The 14,944-nt window shown below is 41.4% G+C and overlaps 1 protein-coding gene across 2 annotated transcripts in view; it reads left to right on the top strand.

Annotated features, from left to right (window-relative positions):
* The window catches only part of WDR26 (WD repeat domain 26), a 180,081-nt gene that overhangs the window by 97,209 nt on the left and 67,928 nt on the right, over positions 1–14,944 (top strand). For both annotated transcript variants that reach the window (XM_033938136.1, XM_033938137.1), the window contains exons 7-8: positions 6,379–6,517; positions 10,906–11,046. In XM_033938136.1, the coding sequence (XP_033794027.1) occupies positions 6,379–6,517; positions 10,906–11,046 (280 nt within the window). The remainder of the gene's footprint in view (positions 1–6,378; positions 6,518–10,905; positions 11,047–14,944) is intronic.

Raw genomic sequence — 14,944 nt, 5'->3', positions numbered from 1 at the left:
TTCGTTGCGGCGGGGACCGAATCCTTTGCGGACCGGCAAGATTTTGTTTGCGGACCGGCGGTTGAAGAACTGTGCTCTACACTGTGTGCGCTGTGACGAGAAACTTGTGCGCTGCGAGGTAATATTTTGTGCGTGAGCGCACCCCAGCGCAGCTTAGCGGGAACACTGCGCTATCATATCTTTAAACAGTCTTTGGAACTTCAGGAAGGCCGTGAAAACCTTCCTCTTTACAAACCCAGCTCCTTAGTTTACATCTGCATCCCTGACTGACCTTTACGTGGGACCACTGGACCAAAAACCCATCATACTTCAATGACACACAAACCTGCAAAGCTATTTTACCTTATGTTAGGCTATGTCCACACGGAAAATGATGTTATTTAAACCACCATAGGCTATGTCTTCTCGAAAAATGCTGCAATTTAACACCCTATGTCCACTGTCTATATCGTCAAATCTGTATGTTATGACTATACTGTAAAAGCTGAACTTTATGTCTTATTTATACTGTGAATGTAATCTTGTAACCCGTTCTGGGCTCCTTTGGGAGGACAGGCTAAATAAATGAGAAAATAAATAAATTAAATAAATAAAATGCAAACACTTCCTCCTCCTTTGTGTTTTTAATAGCAACTTTTAATAAGTATAAAACATTTTATAGAGCTTTGGTCACTGGTGTTCATATGACATAACCTTTAAAAATACAGTTTTAAAGCAAGGTATAATACCATTCTGTTCCTTGTATCCATCATGTACTACCCTGTTTCCCCGAAAATAAGACCTATTCAGAAAATAAGCCCTAGTGTGATTTATAAAGATACTTTTTTTTTAATTCTTTATTCATTTTATAACTTACATCAAGTGCACAGTAAATATCAAACAATTATAATACAACATCACTTGAAAAGTCTTCAATATCATACACCAATAAGATTTAACCCCCACCCCCTTCCAAATTCATATATAACTAATATATACCTTCTCAAAATAATATCTTATGACCTTCATATATATATTCTTAATGGAAAACCAAGAAACCCCCCATCCCAAATCCACATAAAGATGCTTCTAATATAAGCCCACCCCCAAAATAAGCCTTATTTAAAATCGACCCCTGAAGCCCCTCCCCCACCAAATGTCCTTGACACTCCTTGACTCCATCCCTGACACTAGTGTTGCCTAATTCGCTGAAAAAATCAGACTCTTCAATTCAGCAACCCCTACCCCTGCTGCTTTAGGAGACCTCCAACAGGTGAGGTTTTTGGGATATCCCTTAAATAAGCATATGAGAGATCTGCACATCCACTTTCTACACTGGATGTAAATTTTTATAGGGTAGGATAGGTTTTAAAATATAAGCCTCTTTCACTTATTGTAATCTCATTTATCAAGCACATTTTGAAGTGAAGGTGAGAGGGTAGTTTCTATTCTGTCCAAATTGGGACTGTTACCTAGTATCGTGTGCACTCATTCACAACTACTCAGATTTTCCCCTATCATATCCCTTTTCATCTTGATCCAGTCATTGCAGTGACAGTCCTTGACCAGGGAACACATGCCAGGGCTCCTATGACAACCCTGTATTTCTTCCCTGTTACCCTTTTAAGCAATGACCATGGCTTCTTACTCTAATACGGAGAAGAATGGTACAATAAACAGGTCATGTGCTCTTCTGCTTTGTTTATTGAATTATATTCTGATAATGGGTTTCAGTAAAAAAAAAAAAAAATAAAGCCCTTTTGTGCTATGGGGGGGTTCTCTCATTTAGTAGAAAATGGCAGCTGAAATTGTTATATGTGAGTCGGTCTTTTTTTTAATAAATAAAATCAGTTTGAAGTGGTTAGATTATTATGAGGGTTGATTTATGAGTCATGGCAACTAATTTTTTTTGTCTTGAACATGCACCAACACTGGAAATCTAATATACGTTTGAAAGTATGTGACATCAGTGTTCTCCCCAGGGCTTTTTAATCGGGCGGTCCACCCAGCTAATTTAGATTACCGCCCAGCTGTCATCTATCAGGAATCCTGCTGTTGCCGCCGCTCAACATAAAAAAATTCCCCCAAAATACCATCTCTCACCGGCTTGGAGATGCGAACTCATGCTTCGGGGCTCTAAGGTATGCGTGCTGGCTTCCCTCCTCTTCCCTCTGAAACCGGAAGTTACGTCCCGGGGCGGGGGAAGAAGAGAAGGGAAGCAGGCACACACACCTTAGAACCCTGAAGCATGAGTTCGCTATGGGCTAAGGCAGGAAACTGGTTAACGACGGATGGAAACTTACAACTTGCTTTGGGCCTTTCTCGCTGCCGGGTCCTGCCTACTTTCTGTTTCCGCGAAGGCAGGACCCGGCAAAGAGGAAGGCCCGAAGCAAGTTGTAAGTTTTCATCCTTGCTGACCTATGCCTAATGATGCAAAAAAAGTCACGGCGCAAGGGAAGCCTCCCCTTCTCTCGCTTGGAAACTTCACCGCAGCGCAGGATGCCTATGGTGCAGGACAGGACACTGAACAAATCAGACCTCACACTCTCTACCACACTGTCCCACACCTACGTCGTAGCTGAGGTCATTGTGCGAGGGGGGTTGCCGGTAGTAGAAGTCAGGTGGACTGGTCTGGCCTTGTACTTATAGGGGTGTGAGTGACATATTACTCCATGATTGATATGACTGATTACTAGGTTTCAAAGGACCAAAATTCATTTGTGGATATGTTTTGATATTATTTTATATTTAGTAATTTGTTACTGGAAAAAAATGTGCAGGTACAGTAGTACTGTGGTATTTTTTCCCCCCAGGATTTGAAGTTACTGTAAAGTTATTTAAAGTTTGTTTAGCTCTTGTTAGCATAGTAATTGTGAATCATTTCTAACCAAAATTTGTATGTCTACTCAGTAAACAGGGATGTTCAAGATGCTGAGTGCACACACAAAAAAAAAAAAGAGGGAGAGAAAACTTAAAAAATGGTGAACTTGTGTCATATGAATATAAAGGAGTGAAAAAGCTAATATAAGGGGCTTGTATGCAAAAACTTAAATAGCTATGTGTAGAAAATAGCTCGGTTTGCATCTTGGAGATAAGGATTTTTAAAATTGAAAATGCAAAATTATGCCAAAATTTCTGGGATGCGATCATTCGTCCCCCTTCCTCCCAGCAGGTCTACCATCTCTCCTCCCACACTAGGTCCAGTCAGTGGAATGCTTTTTTGTTTGGGGGGCCCAAAAGCACTGCCCAGGCTCCACCCCAGTCCTAGCCACCATACTAATAATAGTACTAATTGTAAATGCCATTTCTTCCATTCATTTTTCACATACACACAATATAATCTTATTAATAATACATAATGGTAACCACAAAATTAAACTACACAAAGCACACTCTTTTACCCCTCCCCACCTTGCACAGCATTTCTTCCTTTCTCCTCCACCCTCATGTGCTATGTCCACCATCTCTCTCTCATTCCTTCCCTTGCTGTAAAGGGAGTGAGGAAAGAAAGATAGAGGGATCCAGGATATATCGCTCCAACTCCTTCTACTGCCACATCCAACATTTCTCCCTCTCTCATCCCCCCGGACTGTGTGCAGCATCTTTTACCCCTGTCCACCAGCCCCATGCCCAACATTTCTCCTTCTATTACCCCTCTCCAGAACCATGCGACATCTCTTCCTCCATTCCCTCCACCACCAGGTCCAACATTCTTCCCTCTTGCATCTGTCCCACTGTTCCCTCTCCAACACCACATCCAGCATTTCTCCCTCTCATCATTCTCTACCTTACTCCTCTCCCACCAACATGTTCAACAATTCTCTTCCTAAGCCCAACATTCTCCTCTTTCTTCCTTTCCCCATGTACACCATTTCTTTCCCTCACACCCATGCTCAACAATTTTCCCTTTCTATTCCCTCCTCCACCTCAGCATCTCTTTCCTTCTGTCCTTCCATGCTATGTCCCAAGTTCATGCCCCTTCTCTCCCTTCCTTCTGTATCCCTCCCTTCCTTCTGTATCCCAAGTTTGTGCCCCCTCCCTCCTTCCTTACTGACATTTTCTCTGCATACAGTGTGCTTTGTGTTTTTTAAAATTTTATTGTTGGTACATTATTTTGACTTGGTCATTTTAAAAGTAGCTCGCAAGCCAAAAAAGTGTGGGCACCCCTGCTGTAGAGCCATTTCTTATATGGCTGGATGAACTATATTTATCTTTTTTTTGTTAGTTGTTTAAATTCATGCAGAAATAAATGGCTAGATTGAACCTAATGACTTCATTAACGTCTTTCCCTTTTTTAAACCTCTATTCCATTTGAAAGAGGGCAAATATCTAATTATTCCCTTCTAGAATTGGATACTTCTTAAATTTAGTAAAAATATTCTGGCACAAGTGTCAAACCTTAAAAAAGGAAATCATATTGAGCATTGGAAAATAATAATAAACTAATAAAAAAATAGTACACATTTAGGGCTCCTTTTACTAAGTTGCGATAGTGGTTTTAGCGTGCTCTTAGCACACGCAGAATTACCACATGCACTAGATGCTAACTCCAGCATTGAGCTGGCTTTAGTTTTCCCGCTTAGCGCGGGGGGTTGCGTGCGCTAAAAATGCTAGCGCACCTTAGTAAAAGAGGGGGTTAATTTTCCCCATCCCACCCCACCCGGCTACTTTTTCATGCCACCCCGGCTGGAAAAAATTTCTGGGGAGAATACTGGACATATACTTCTTAATGTTGCCACCAGATGAGAGATGAGTGCAGAGGTCTCAGGGGAAAAGCAAAAAAAAAAAAAAAAAAAAAAAAAAAAAGACATTAAAATCATTGTTTTACTATATTATGGCATACAGTGTACAACATGAACAACAAAGTACAAGTACTGTATAAACTGTTTAACTGTTAACATTCTTCAAAGTAGTTTCCCAGCTTGTCTTGTGTGTCATCCAGTTCATGAGGGACACACTGTGAGTACACAGTATTACAAGTTATTTCTGCAGTACCACCTGCGTAGTGCAGTACAGGAGAAATGTCCAGAACTGTTGCACAGTACCATAATCCTACATGACAGCACTTTGAAAGATGTTAACAGTTAAACATACTCTCATGTTGATTGTGTGCTTGATCTAGTGAAACAGCTAACATTTATTACTTGTTTATTAATAAAATGATGATTTCAGATGTCATGTTTTTTGCTTCTCCCCTACCAGAGACCACTGCCCTCATTTCTCATCTGGTGGCAACATTAAGAAGTATGTGTCGTACCCTTTCAAATGTATATATTAGATTTCCAGTGTTGGTGCATTTTCGAAAAAATACTTGCCATGAGTTATGAATCAACCTTCATATAAATGCATTTGGCTAGTATCAGCAGCATATTAAGGCATTTTTTTGTCAAAACAACTGGAGACTATGAAGGACATCTACATAATACTGCATCATTCATCAATATCATAGCTACATAGATATTATTCCTTCTCTGTTGTATAACTTTACAATAAACATATTTGAAAAAACAACAACAAAAAAACTGGATACTAATGCAGTGTTAAAATGTTGGAAGAGGAAGGTATATTTTTCTCCCATTTTACATTAGTAGTCGTCTCTCAGGGCATGTTAGTGGTGACTTAACTTGAAGTCTAAATTTGGAGACCATATTCATGTTGCAACTAGAGAATGACACGGTGGATGTTCCCTGCAGCTAGCCGTGGGTAACCCGCCAAAAAGGTGGAGGGGGGAAAGGTGCTCACCGCAGGTACGGGGACAAGGCCATCCACTGCCTCGTGGAGCAGTGAATGACCTTGTCCCTGCTGTTAAGGGAGGGAACACACGCGGTCACCTCCCGCCTTCCTATCTACCCAAATCTGTCTATCTCCCTCCCTCCCTCCCCCTTACCTTCACAGTGTGTTTTAAGGTTTGAGACCTGTTAAAAGCCACCGGAGCATACATGCAGTCGCGTGCATGTGTAGGCAGAAGCTTCTCTTGACGCAACTTCCAGTTGGGTCAGAGAAGCTTCCGCCCACACACGCACGCGACTGCACGAACACTCCAGCAGCTTTCAACAAGCCACTCAAACCTTAAAATGTGCCACGAAGATAAGAGGGAGGGAGATGCACGGACCACGTGAGGGGTGGCGAGAAGGAAGGGTGGATGCTCCGGGGACGGGGCAGTGAAGGGTACAGTGATCCAGTGACGGGGACAGATTTTTTCCCCATGTTATTCTCTAGTTGCAACTACAAACACCAAAATAACTATTTAGCAAAATCAAAATTCAAATTTGTAAAATACGGACAGATGAATTAACAGGACATCTCTTTTGAGGAGAAGTTTTCCATGGCTTATTGTGAAAGTTAGTTTGTGCCTTGTATGATTTTTTTTTCCCCCCCCCCCCCATCTCTTCTTTCAAGGAAACAATTCCCATGTTACACACAACAGATCTTGACTGAACACTGCAATGAAGTGTGGTTCTGTAAATTCTCCAATGATGGCACTAAGCTAGCAACAGGATCAAAGGACACAACTGTTATTATATGGCAGGTTGATCCAGTAAGTACTCCATTTTTAAGGCTGTAATTAGTTTAATACAACATAAGTTGTCAGCAGAATTTATGCACCTCTAGTCAAACTGCTTGAATGAATATCTAGGTGAGGATATGGGGTCAATTTACTATAAAAGGTTAGTGCAGCTATGGCTTGTTCTCCAGGAGGATGCCCTCTTCGTGCATCTAACCAGTTCCCCCTTATGGGGAGCATTGCACCACTTGTGCACAGCTAAGCCAATGCACTTTTTGTATTATGTAAACATTGCATTTGCTAATATTTCATTTCTGCTCCCGGGTGGTTGATTCTTTCTGTTATCCTCCCTGGACAATATGTTCTGTTATTACCTATTCTTTGTGATGTGGCTTCTGTTTTGATGTTGGCTGCATTATCAATAAAAATTATTAAAATAAAAAAAAGAATACCTAGGTGAACAGAAGATGATTATTTGTTGGTTTCAACAGAGATTTTTCAAAAAGTGGAAATTACAGATATAAAGTTTTATATGTCTCTTCTAGTTGGAGACCCAAAATTATTTGATATACTGCCTTTCTGTGGTTACCATCAATGTAGTTTATATGCTACATACAGCTATATCTGCTATATACAGCTGCTTCTACTACTACTTGTAAGTTTTGTTAGTGGCCCCCACAATATATGGTTGGTGGGGTCACTTGAGAGGCGCCCTTACAAACGCCAGGTCCCAGGTTCAGTTCCCTCACAGAAGATTCACCAGGAGTAGAATCCAATAAGAAACACAGCCAGAGGTGATTGCATAAAGAATATATTATAGAAATAGGCTTACAGAAAAGCAATATTTATAAGCATTACAATTAATTACAATTAAGTAGAGAGCAAAGCAGTTTCCCTGCCTTACAGAGTTCGGAGGCAAAGAGACAAGAGAGTCTGAAGTTCTAAGGAGAGACAGAGAGAGAGAAAGCGGGATGGGGTGATGGTCTAAGTTGTCGGGTTCCATAGATAAAGAGAAGAATAGACAGAGAAAGAGATAGCTCAAGAGAAACAAGAGAGGACCAGAGTGCCAAGAGCCAAGAGAGGGGGGTGATGCTGTGAGGTGGCTTTTATAGTTTGGAAACTTATTCTAAAAACCAGAATCTATTGAGCTTCAATAGAAGTTAAATCTCCCCCCTCCTTCGTAGACAGGAGAAAAATAGGCTGTAGTCATATATGTATTTCCAGTATGTCTCTGATAATAGTTTCTGATTAACTTTAGTTATCTGTGCACCTGGACCCATTGTCCTAAGCACCCTCTTAATCAGACATTGACACCTTTTAGCTAATCATGATTTAATCAGGGCTACTTAAAACAGTCTCCCTGCCCTCAGGGTCTATCTGCATTCACATGCCAGAGTCAGATTGATATAATTTCCCATAGGCCTTTGCTGACATTAGTTATGCCAACTGAAAATGCTGAATGCTAGCAATAGCTATGCTGACACTTATCACTTATATAACACTGAAAAGCGTATGCAGCGTTGTACATTTTGACATTTAATGGACGATCCCTGCTCAGAAGAACTTTCAATCTAACTTGGACAGACACATTTATCTACTAGCAGCAGCCTGCAGAGAAGATTGCTGATACTAGCAATCTCTGCAAGCTGCTATAGGTCTTTGGAGATGTTTCCTCTGCCGCGGTCCCGCCCCTCCTCTGACATCAGAGGCAGGATCACGGCAGAGGAAACAGCTCCGAAGACCTATAGCAGCTTGCAGAGATCCTAGCACCAGCGATTTTCTCTGCAGGCTGCTGCTAGTAGGTAAATGGTGTGCAGGAGGCCGGGGGTGGGATGCAGGCCTTCAGGGGGGTGGTGAGATGAAGGCCTTCAGGAGTGGATTGCAGGCCTTCGGGGGGGGGGGGGGAACAGATCTTCAGGGGAGGGGGGCCCTGGTGTAGAAGTACAGGGAGGGAAGGGGGGGTTCAAAGAGACATGCATGTGCCAGACTTCGGGGGGGGAAGAAATAATGGGTCTAAAAACAGGAGAGGGAGAGAAATGGTGGACAAAGGGATTTAGGGAGGGAAGGAACAGAAAGGGAGAGAAGTACACAAGGGATGGTGTGGATGGGGGGATAGAAATACTGGATAGGAGGATTAGGGAAAAGAAAGGGAGATATGGTGGACCCTGGGGTGGTGGGGAAGGAGGGAGAGATGCTTGATGAAAGGGTAGTTGAGAAAAGGTGGATCTGTGGATGGAGATGAAAAAAAGGAAAGATGCCAGACCTCCGGGGAAGGGAAGGGAAACGGAAGGGGAGGACAGAGATAGAAGATGGTTAGCACGAAGAAAGAGAGATGGTTAGCACAGAGAAAGAAGGAGACCCTGGCAAAAGGAGACCCTGGCAAACAAGTTATCAGAAGACAACCAGAGCCGGGGACCAACAAGATTTAAATAATGACCAGATGACAAAAGGAAGAAAAAATAATTTTATTTTCTGTTTTGTGATTACAAGATTTGAAATGTGTATCCTGCCAAAGCTGGTGTTAGACCGCAAACGTGAGCTAGGATTTAACAGAGAGGGGAAAAGGTTTTTTTTGTTTGTTTATTTTGTTTACACCACAGCACCAGTGTGGTTAGGAGAAGGCAAAAAGGGGGTGAAGAGGCTATAAAATAAACCCACCAGGATGTTTGAAAAACAAACAAACACCCAATTGGGCAGGAAAATTGAATCGAAAAATCGAATCAATAGGCTGAAATTTTTTTTCCTGAATCGGGCAGCACTAGTCCCTCTCCTCATGCCTCAAGATTGTTTTTATGCTCTTTGTGCCACTTGCCCCTCTGATGGTGACTTGGCGTCTTCATGCTACTTTTGGTGCTCTTTGCCCTTCTTTATTTCATTGGGATCTTATGTTACTCTTGATGTCATAGTGTGCTGTTGCTTCTAGAGAAGATGTCTACCAGTGAATTTTAAGCAACTTTTAATTAAATAAAATGCATGGAAAATCCACTGTTGAATACAATTTTTCACTCCCCTGTTTACTTTAATGAATCAAATGACCGAACCATGCACACCCCTAGTGGAGATACAGCTGAGCATCTGTTATAATTTAATTGTTGCCAAAAATTCTTCCAAAAACTAAACTTCTTTGGTTAGGTCTAAAATTGGATTGTCTTCCTCCTACTGTAGCTTTGGAATCTGGGGCCTCTTTGCAGATCGAGTTTTCTTCTAAGATATTGGGAGTCCTTTTTGATTCCTCTCTTACCTTTTAAAGACCAAATAAATTCCCTGGTCAAGAAATGTTTTTTTTAGTTTACAAATGTTGAGGAAGGTTAGACATTTTCATCATCAACATTTCTCTGTCTTGGTCCAATCGACCATATTATCTTGACTAGATTATTGTAACGCTATTTATCTTGGCATCACAAAGATCTGTCTCCAAAGATTACAATTAATCCAGAATACTGCTGAGAAGCTAATTTTTGGAAAAAGTAAATTTGACCATGTGACCCCTTTGCTCCTGAGTCTTCATTGGCTCCTGGTTTATCTTAGAATTCAATTCAAATGTGCTTGCATCTCTTTCAAAATTTGATATGGCATTTTTATTCCCCTCATTCCCTTATTATGGAATGCTTACAGATTTTCCTTTGCAAGAGGCATCCAACAATTCAAACTCTCCCTTCCTTCTAGAAAAGGAATTAAGATCTTCAGTCAATCTTTGGCTTTTAAACTTTCTCAGCTATGGAATGAACTCCCCCTAATTCTGAGGAGCCCCAGTTCTTTCCAATCTTTCCTTAAATTTCTAAAAACTTTTGTATTTGCCAAACATTTTGGAAACTGATTTCTTTTGAAACCTTTGTTTTTACTTTCTTTAGTTTTTATTTAATCGTTGTAAACTGAGTTGAGCTTCCTTAGGTTAATGACCCTGTATGTAAAGTTAAGCTTTAGTTTAGTTATAAGTATTTGTGCTGCCAAAAGTGCTTCAGGATGTTAGGGACTGAAATTTGGCTGTTTTGGTATTTTGGGGTTTGTCTTGTCTTCCTCACTGTCCCCTCCCTCTCCCCCCCAAAAAAAAATTAAAAAAGAATATGGTGTTGAATGGGTTCAGGGAACTCATTTAAATGCGTGTGGTTCTGATGCACTTGTAGGCATTGTACATTTAATCAAGAATGTAGTCCTGCTACTTGGAATCACATCTATCATAAAATGTGCAATTCATTTGCATTACATTACTGGATATCAACCCACCTACAGCGACCTGAGATTTGTACTACTTTGTATTAACTGTTGCAGAATGCACTTGCTTTTGATGTAGGCTTTGAATTATGTCTGTCATGTAGCATTCTGCTAATGAAAGAATGCAATTGTCAATGTCCATTTTAAGTTGCTTGAGAGTGATCTTGTAATGACTAATCAAGATTTTATGCTGTATCCTTCTTTTATAGGACACACATCAACTAAAGTTGCTTAAGACATTAGATGGTCATGCATATGGTGTTTCTTATCTTGCCTGGAGTCCAGATGACAACTATCTTGTTGCTTGTGGGCCTGATGACTGCTCTGAGCTCTGGCTTTGGAATGTACAAGTAAGCAATATCTAACAGTAGTATGCTGATATATTACTGCAGAAAAATGATCACAAAGGCCACACACTGTCTGCTGTGTTTGTTGTCATAAAGGGTGCTGGGTCATTTCAATAAGTTTTATGTAGATACAACAGCACTCCATTATTGGTAGTTCAACAAGTCAAATAGGTTGAAGTGCTGTGAAACAAAGTTGTGTAAATTTGTTATGTTAATGTGCAATCTTATATCCTGCTGATTCCTCATGAGTTCTAGGTGGGTTACAAGCAGCATTTTGCTACATAAAATTCTTTATCTTAAATGGATCATAGCACGGAGAGAATCATTTGTGGTTACAGCAAATAAACAACCTTTATAATACAATGCTGTCCTGAAGAAGCTCTCAGTATTATACGAGAGTGAAACGGAGATCTTCTATCGGGGAAAGCCGGGCAATATACAACACCCGAGCATTATTGAATATTAAGAACAATAGTTTTAATAGCAATAAAATAAATGTAAAAAATGCATAAATAGCGGGGACAGACTTGGATCAATGATAGCCCATATGTAGGCCAAGTAACCAAGATCAGTTCTGGTAATTGGCTGCGGGCACTTGAGACCTGTAGTCTTTATCCCCGACATTACTAAGCAAGGATCTTCTTGATCTAAAGTTGGCCTTTGCTCAGGGGACTATAGTAGATATACTAGAAGATACAACAGGATTTATAGAGTTAAATATGTTACAAAGAATTATAGGTGCTACATAAAGTTATCAAATTTTCATATAGTCTGAAGTAATATGTCAAAGATAGCAGCTGGCAATTAACATTGTCTTTATTTCAGATGACTTGTATTATTAGTATCTTTTTGGACCCCTGATAGGGATTTCTTCATGTGTTTTTTTTTTTTAGATTTTTGCAAAACAGTGTACAAAGGCGATGTGAAAGAGTCAGGGATTCTCCCCCAGTAATGATGCTATTCTATCAATGGGCAGCAGAGGGTGCTGGTTTATTGAGCTGGCAGTTAGGCTATTCTCCAGGAGGTGGCGCTAATTGCTTAAAACAGAGCCTTCTGAGTCAGTGGTGGTGGAACTCAGACAGTGAGGAGTATACCTACCCTAGAGCAGAATCATGTTCTTATCATTAGGAGAGGTTACTGAGGGAGAAAGAAGAACTCTCAAGTTTTCCCTAGACATGTGCAGAGGCAGGCCTTGGGAAAATAGACTGATGCCTGTAGTAGCTGGCTGAGGTAAGCCCCGGCTATATTCTTTAGTTGGTGTGAGGCAAACAATAAAGCAAAGTGGGGGGTTTTTTTTGTTTGTTTCTGTACAAAATGTTTGTTTACTAATTGCTCCTAGCAAGCCAGGCTAGTCTCCCATAGGCGTTTTGAAAAATTTGGTGAATTTTTTTTTTTTTTTTTTTTTTTTTTAATTTAACAAAACCTATTTTCCCGACGGGATGGAAAAACTGGATACTTGCTGGACTAAGTGTACAGCCCTTGATGGAGACTGTTAAGAAATGTACCGTATTTTTCCTGCTCCATAAGATTCACCTTACCATAAGACACACCCTAGATTTAGAGTAGGAAAGCCAGAAAAAAAACCTTTCTGAACCAAATTGTGTACTAATATATACCAGGGTCTGCAGTGTTCCCGCTAAGCTGTGCTGGCGTGCGCTGGCGCACAAAATATTAGGTCGCAGCGCACAAGTTTCTCGTCACAGCGCAGGACCGGCAAGATTGACTCATTTGAACTTCTGCAAGATCAGCATCGGAAGCGTGCGCTGGGCCGGAGAGATCTTGGGGAGCCTCCGACAGTGGCTTTCTCCCCTCTCTGCAGCTCTCCTTTACTTCCCAGCGCAGCGATTCACGAAGGCAGCCTCGGGGCTTTTGCTGAGTCGCGGCTGCCTCTGATGATGCAACTTCCTCTTTCCTCAGAGGCGGCGCGACACAACAAAGGACCCGAGGCTGCCTTCGTGAATCGCTGCGCTGGGAAGTAAGAAGAGCTGCTGGGAGGGGAGAAAACCACTATCAGTCTGGGAAGCTGCTGGGCAGGGGAAAAAAGGGACAGCTGCTACTGGAAAGGGAGAAGGAGAGATGCTTCTGGGAGGGGAGGAGGGAAAGGAATCTGGGAAGCTGCTGGGCCAGGAAAAAAAAGGGACAGCTACTACTGGAGAGGGAGAAGGAGAAGGAGAGATGCATCTGGGAGGGGAGGAGGGAAAGGAATCTGGGAAGCTGCTGGGCCAGGAAAAAAAAGGACAGCTGCTACTGGAGAGGGAGAAGAAGGAGAGATGCTTCTGGGAGGGGAGGAGGGAAAGGAATCTGGGAAGCTGCTGGGCAAGGAAAAAAAAGGGACAGCTGCTACTGGATAAGGAGAAGAAGGAGAGATGCTTCTGGGAGGGGAGGAGGGAAAGGAATCTGGGAAGCTGCTGGGCTAGGAAAAAAAGGGACAGCTGCTACTGGAGAGGGAGAAGGAGACGGAGAGATGCTTCTGGGAGGGGAGGAGGGAAAGGAATCTGGGAAGCTGCTGGGCCAGGAAAAAAAAAGGACAGCTGCTACTGGAGAGGGAGAAGAAGGAGAGATGCTTCTGGGAGGGGAGGAGGGAAAGGAATCTGGGAAGCTGCTGGGCAAGGAAAAAAAGGGACAGCTGCTACTGGATAAGGAGAAGAAGGAGAGATGCTTCTGGGAGGGGAGGAAGGGAAGAGAGTTACTGCTGGACAGGAGGCTGGGAGAAAGAAAGAAAGGGGGCAGGCAGGGAAACAGAAGGAAAGAAGAGAAACAGAAAAAAAGAAAGAAAGGTCAGGGAGAGAGGAAGAAAAAGTTGGGGGAGGGAATGAGGTGTGGAGGAGAGAAAGCATACAGGCTGATAGAAGGGAAGAAAGATTGGATGCACAGTCAGAAGAAGAAAGTGCAACCAGAAATCACCAGACAAGGTAGGAAAAATGATTTTATTTTAAATTTAGCAAAGTGGAGGCAGTATTACCACAGTTTTCAAAGGAATTTGCCCAAATAACTTAATAGTTAACTGGGTAAATTCCGAGATGAAAACTTCCCTTCACTTACTATGCACAGTTCTGAATTTATATCTGCTGTCTATATTTTACAATATGGTCCCCTTTTACTAAACCGCAATAGTGGTTTTTAGCGCAGGGAGCCTATGAGCGTCAAGAGCAGTGCTGGGCATTCAGCGCAGCTCCCTGCGCTAAAAACTGCTATTGTGGTTTAATAAAAAGGATGGAGGGTATATTTGTCTATTTTTGTATGCTCTAAAAACCAAATACAGAGAGAGACTGAGAGCTGTTGACGAAGAGCTACGTGTGTGTCTTTCTTCCATTCCAGCCAGAATATCAGCTTTGTGTTCAGCCAAACAGGCCCAGGTTTCGCACTGAATAAAGTATTTTATAATTTTTATTTCATAATAAAGTAATTATAAAATACTTTCTTTGTGTTTATTTGATTCCTATTCAAGAGAATTACTTTATATATAGTCAATATAGGCAGAGAGTTAAATTTTTTAACATTTTCTAATGGTGGTGTGCCTCGTGATTTTTTTCATGAAACAAGTGTGCCTTTGCCCAAAAAAGGTTGAAAAACACTGGTCTAGAAATTGAAAGCATCAAACGTATTGTCTTCTGGACTGTTTTTAATTTACAGTTTACACATATGGATGTAACAGACATAACTACATTTGTTGTAAAACATTTATTAAGATATCATTTCATCCCTACAATTTCTGTGTTCTTAAAAATATTATTTAACGTTATTTAATTTAGCGTGTAGGCCTAAAATTCCTTTGAATACCTCGTCCTCATGTATCAGCAACTTTGACAACATATTTATTTGGCTCATAACTTGCTGGCGCCCGATATTTTTAGCTCACAGTGAAAAAAGTTTGCTCACAACACCCGCCCGCTTAGAGGGA

The sequence above is a fragment of the Geotrypetes seraphini genome, chromosome 3, assembly GCF_902459505.1.
Source record: "Geotrypetes seraphini chromosome 3, aGeoSer1.1, whole genome shotgun sequence".
Lineage (NCBI taxonomy): Eukaryota > Metazoa > Chordata > Amphibia > Gymnophiona > Dermophiidae > Geotrypetes > Geotrypetes seraphini.
This window is presented reverse-complemented; position numbering and strand designations above follow the sequence as displayed.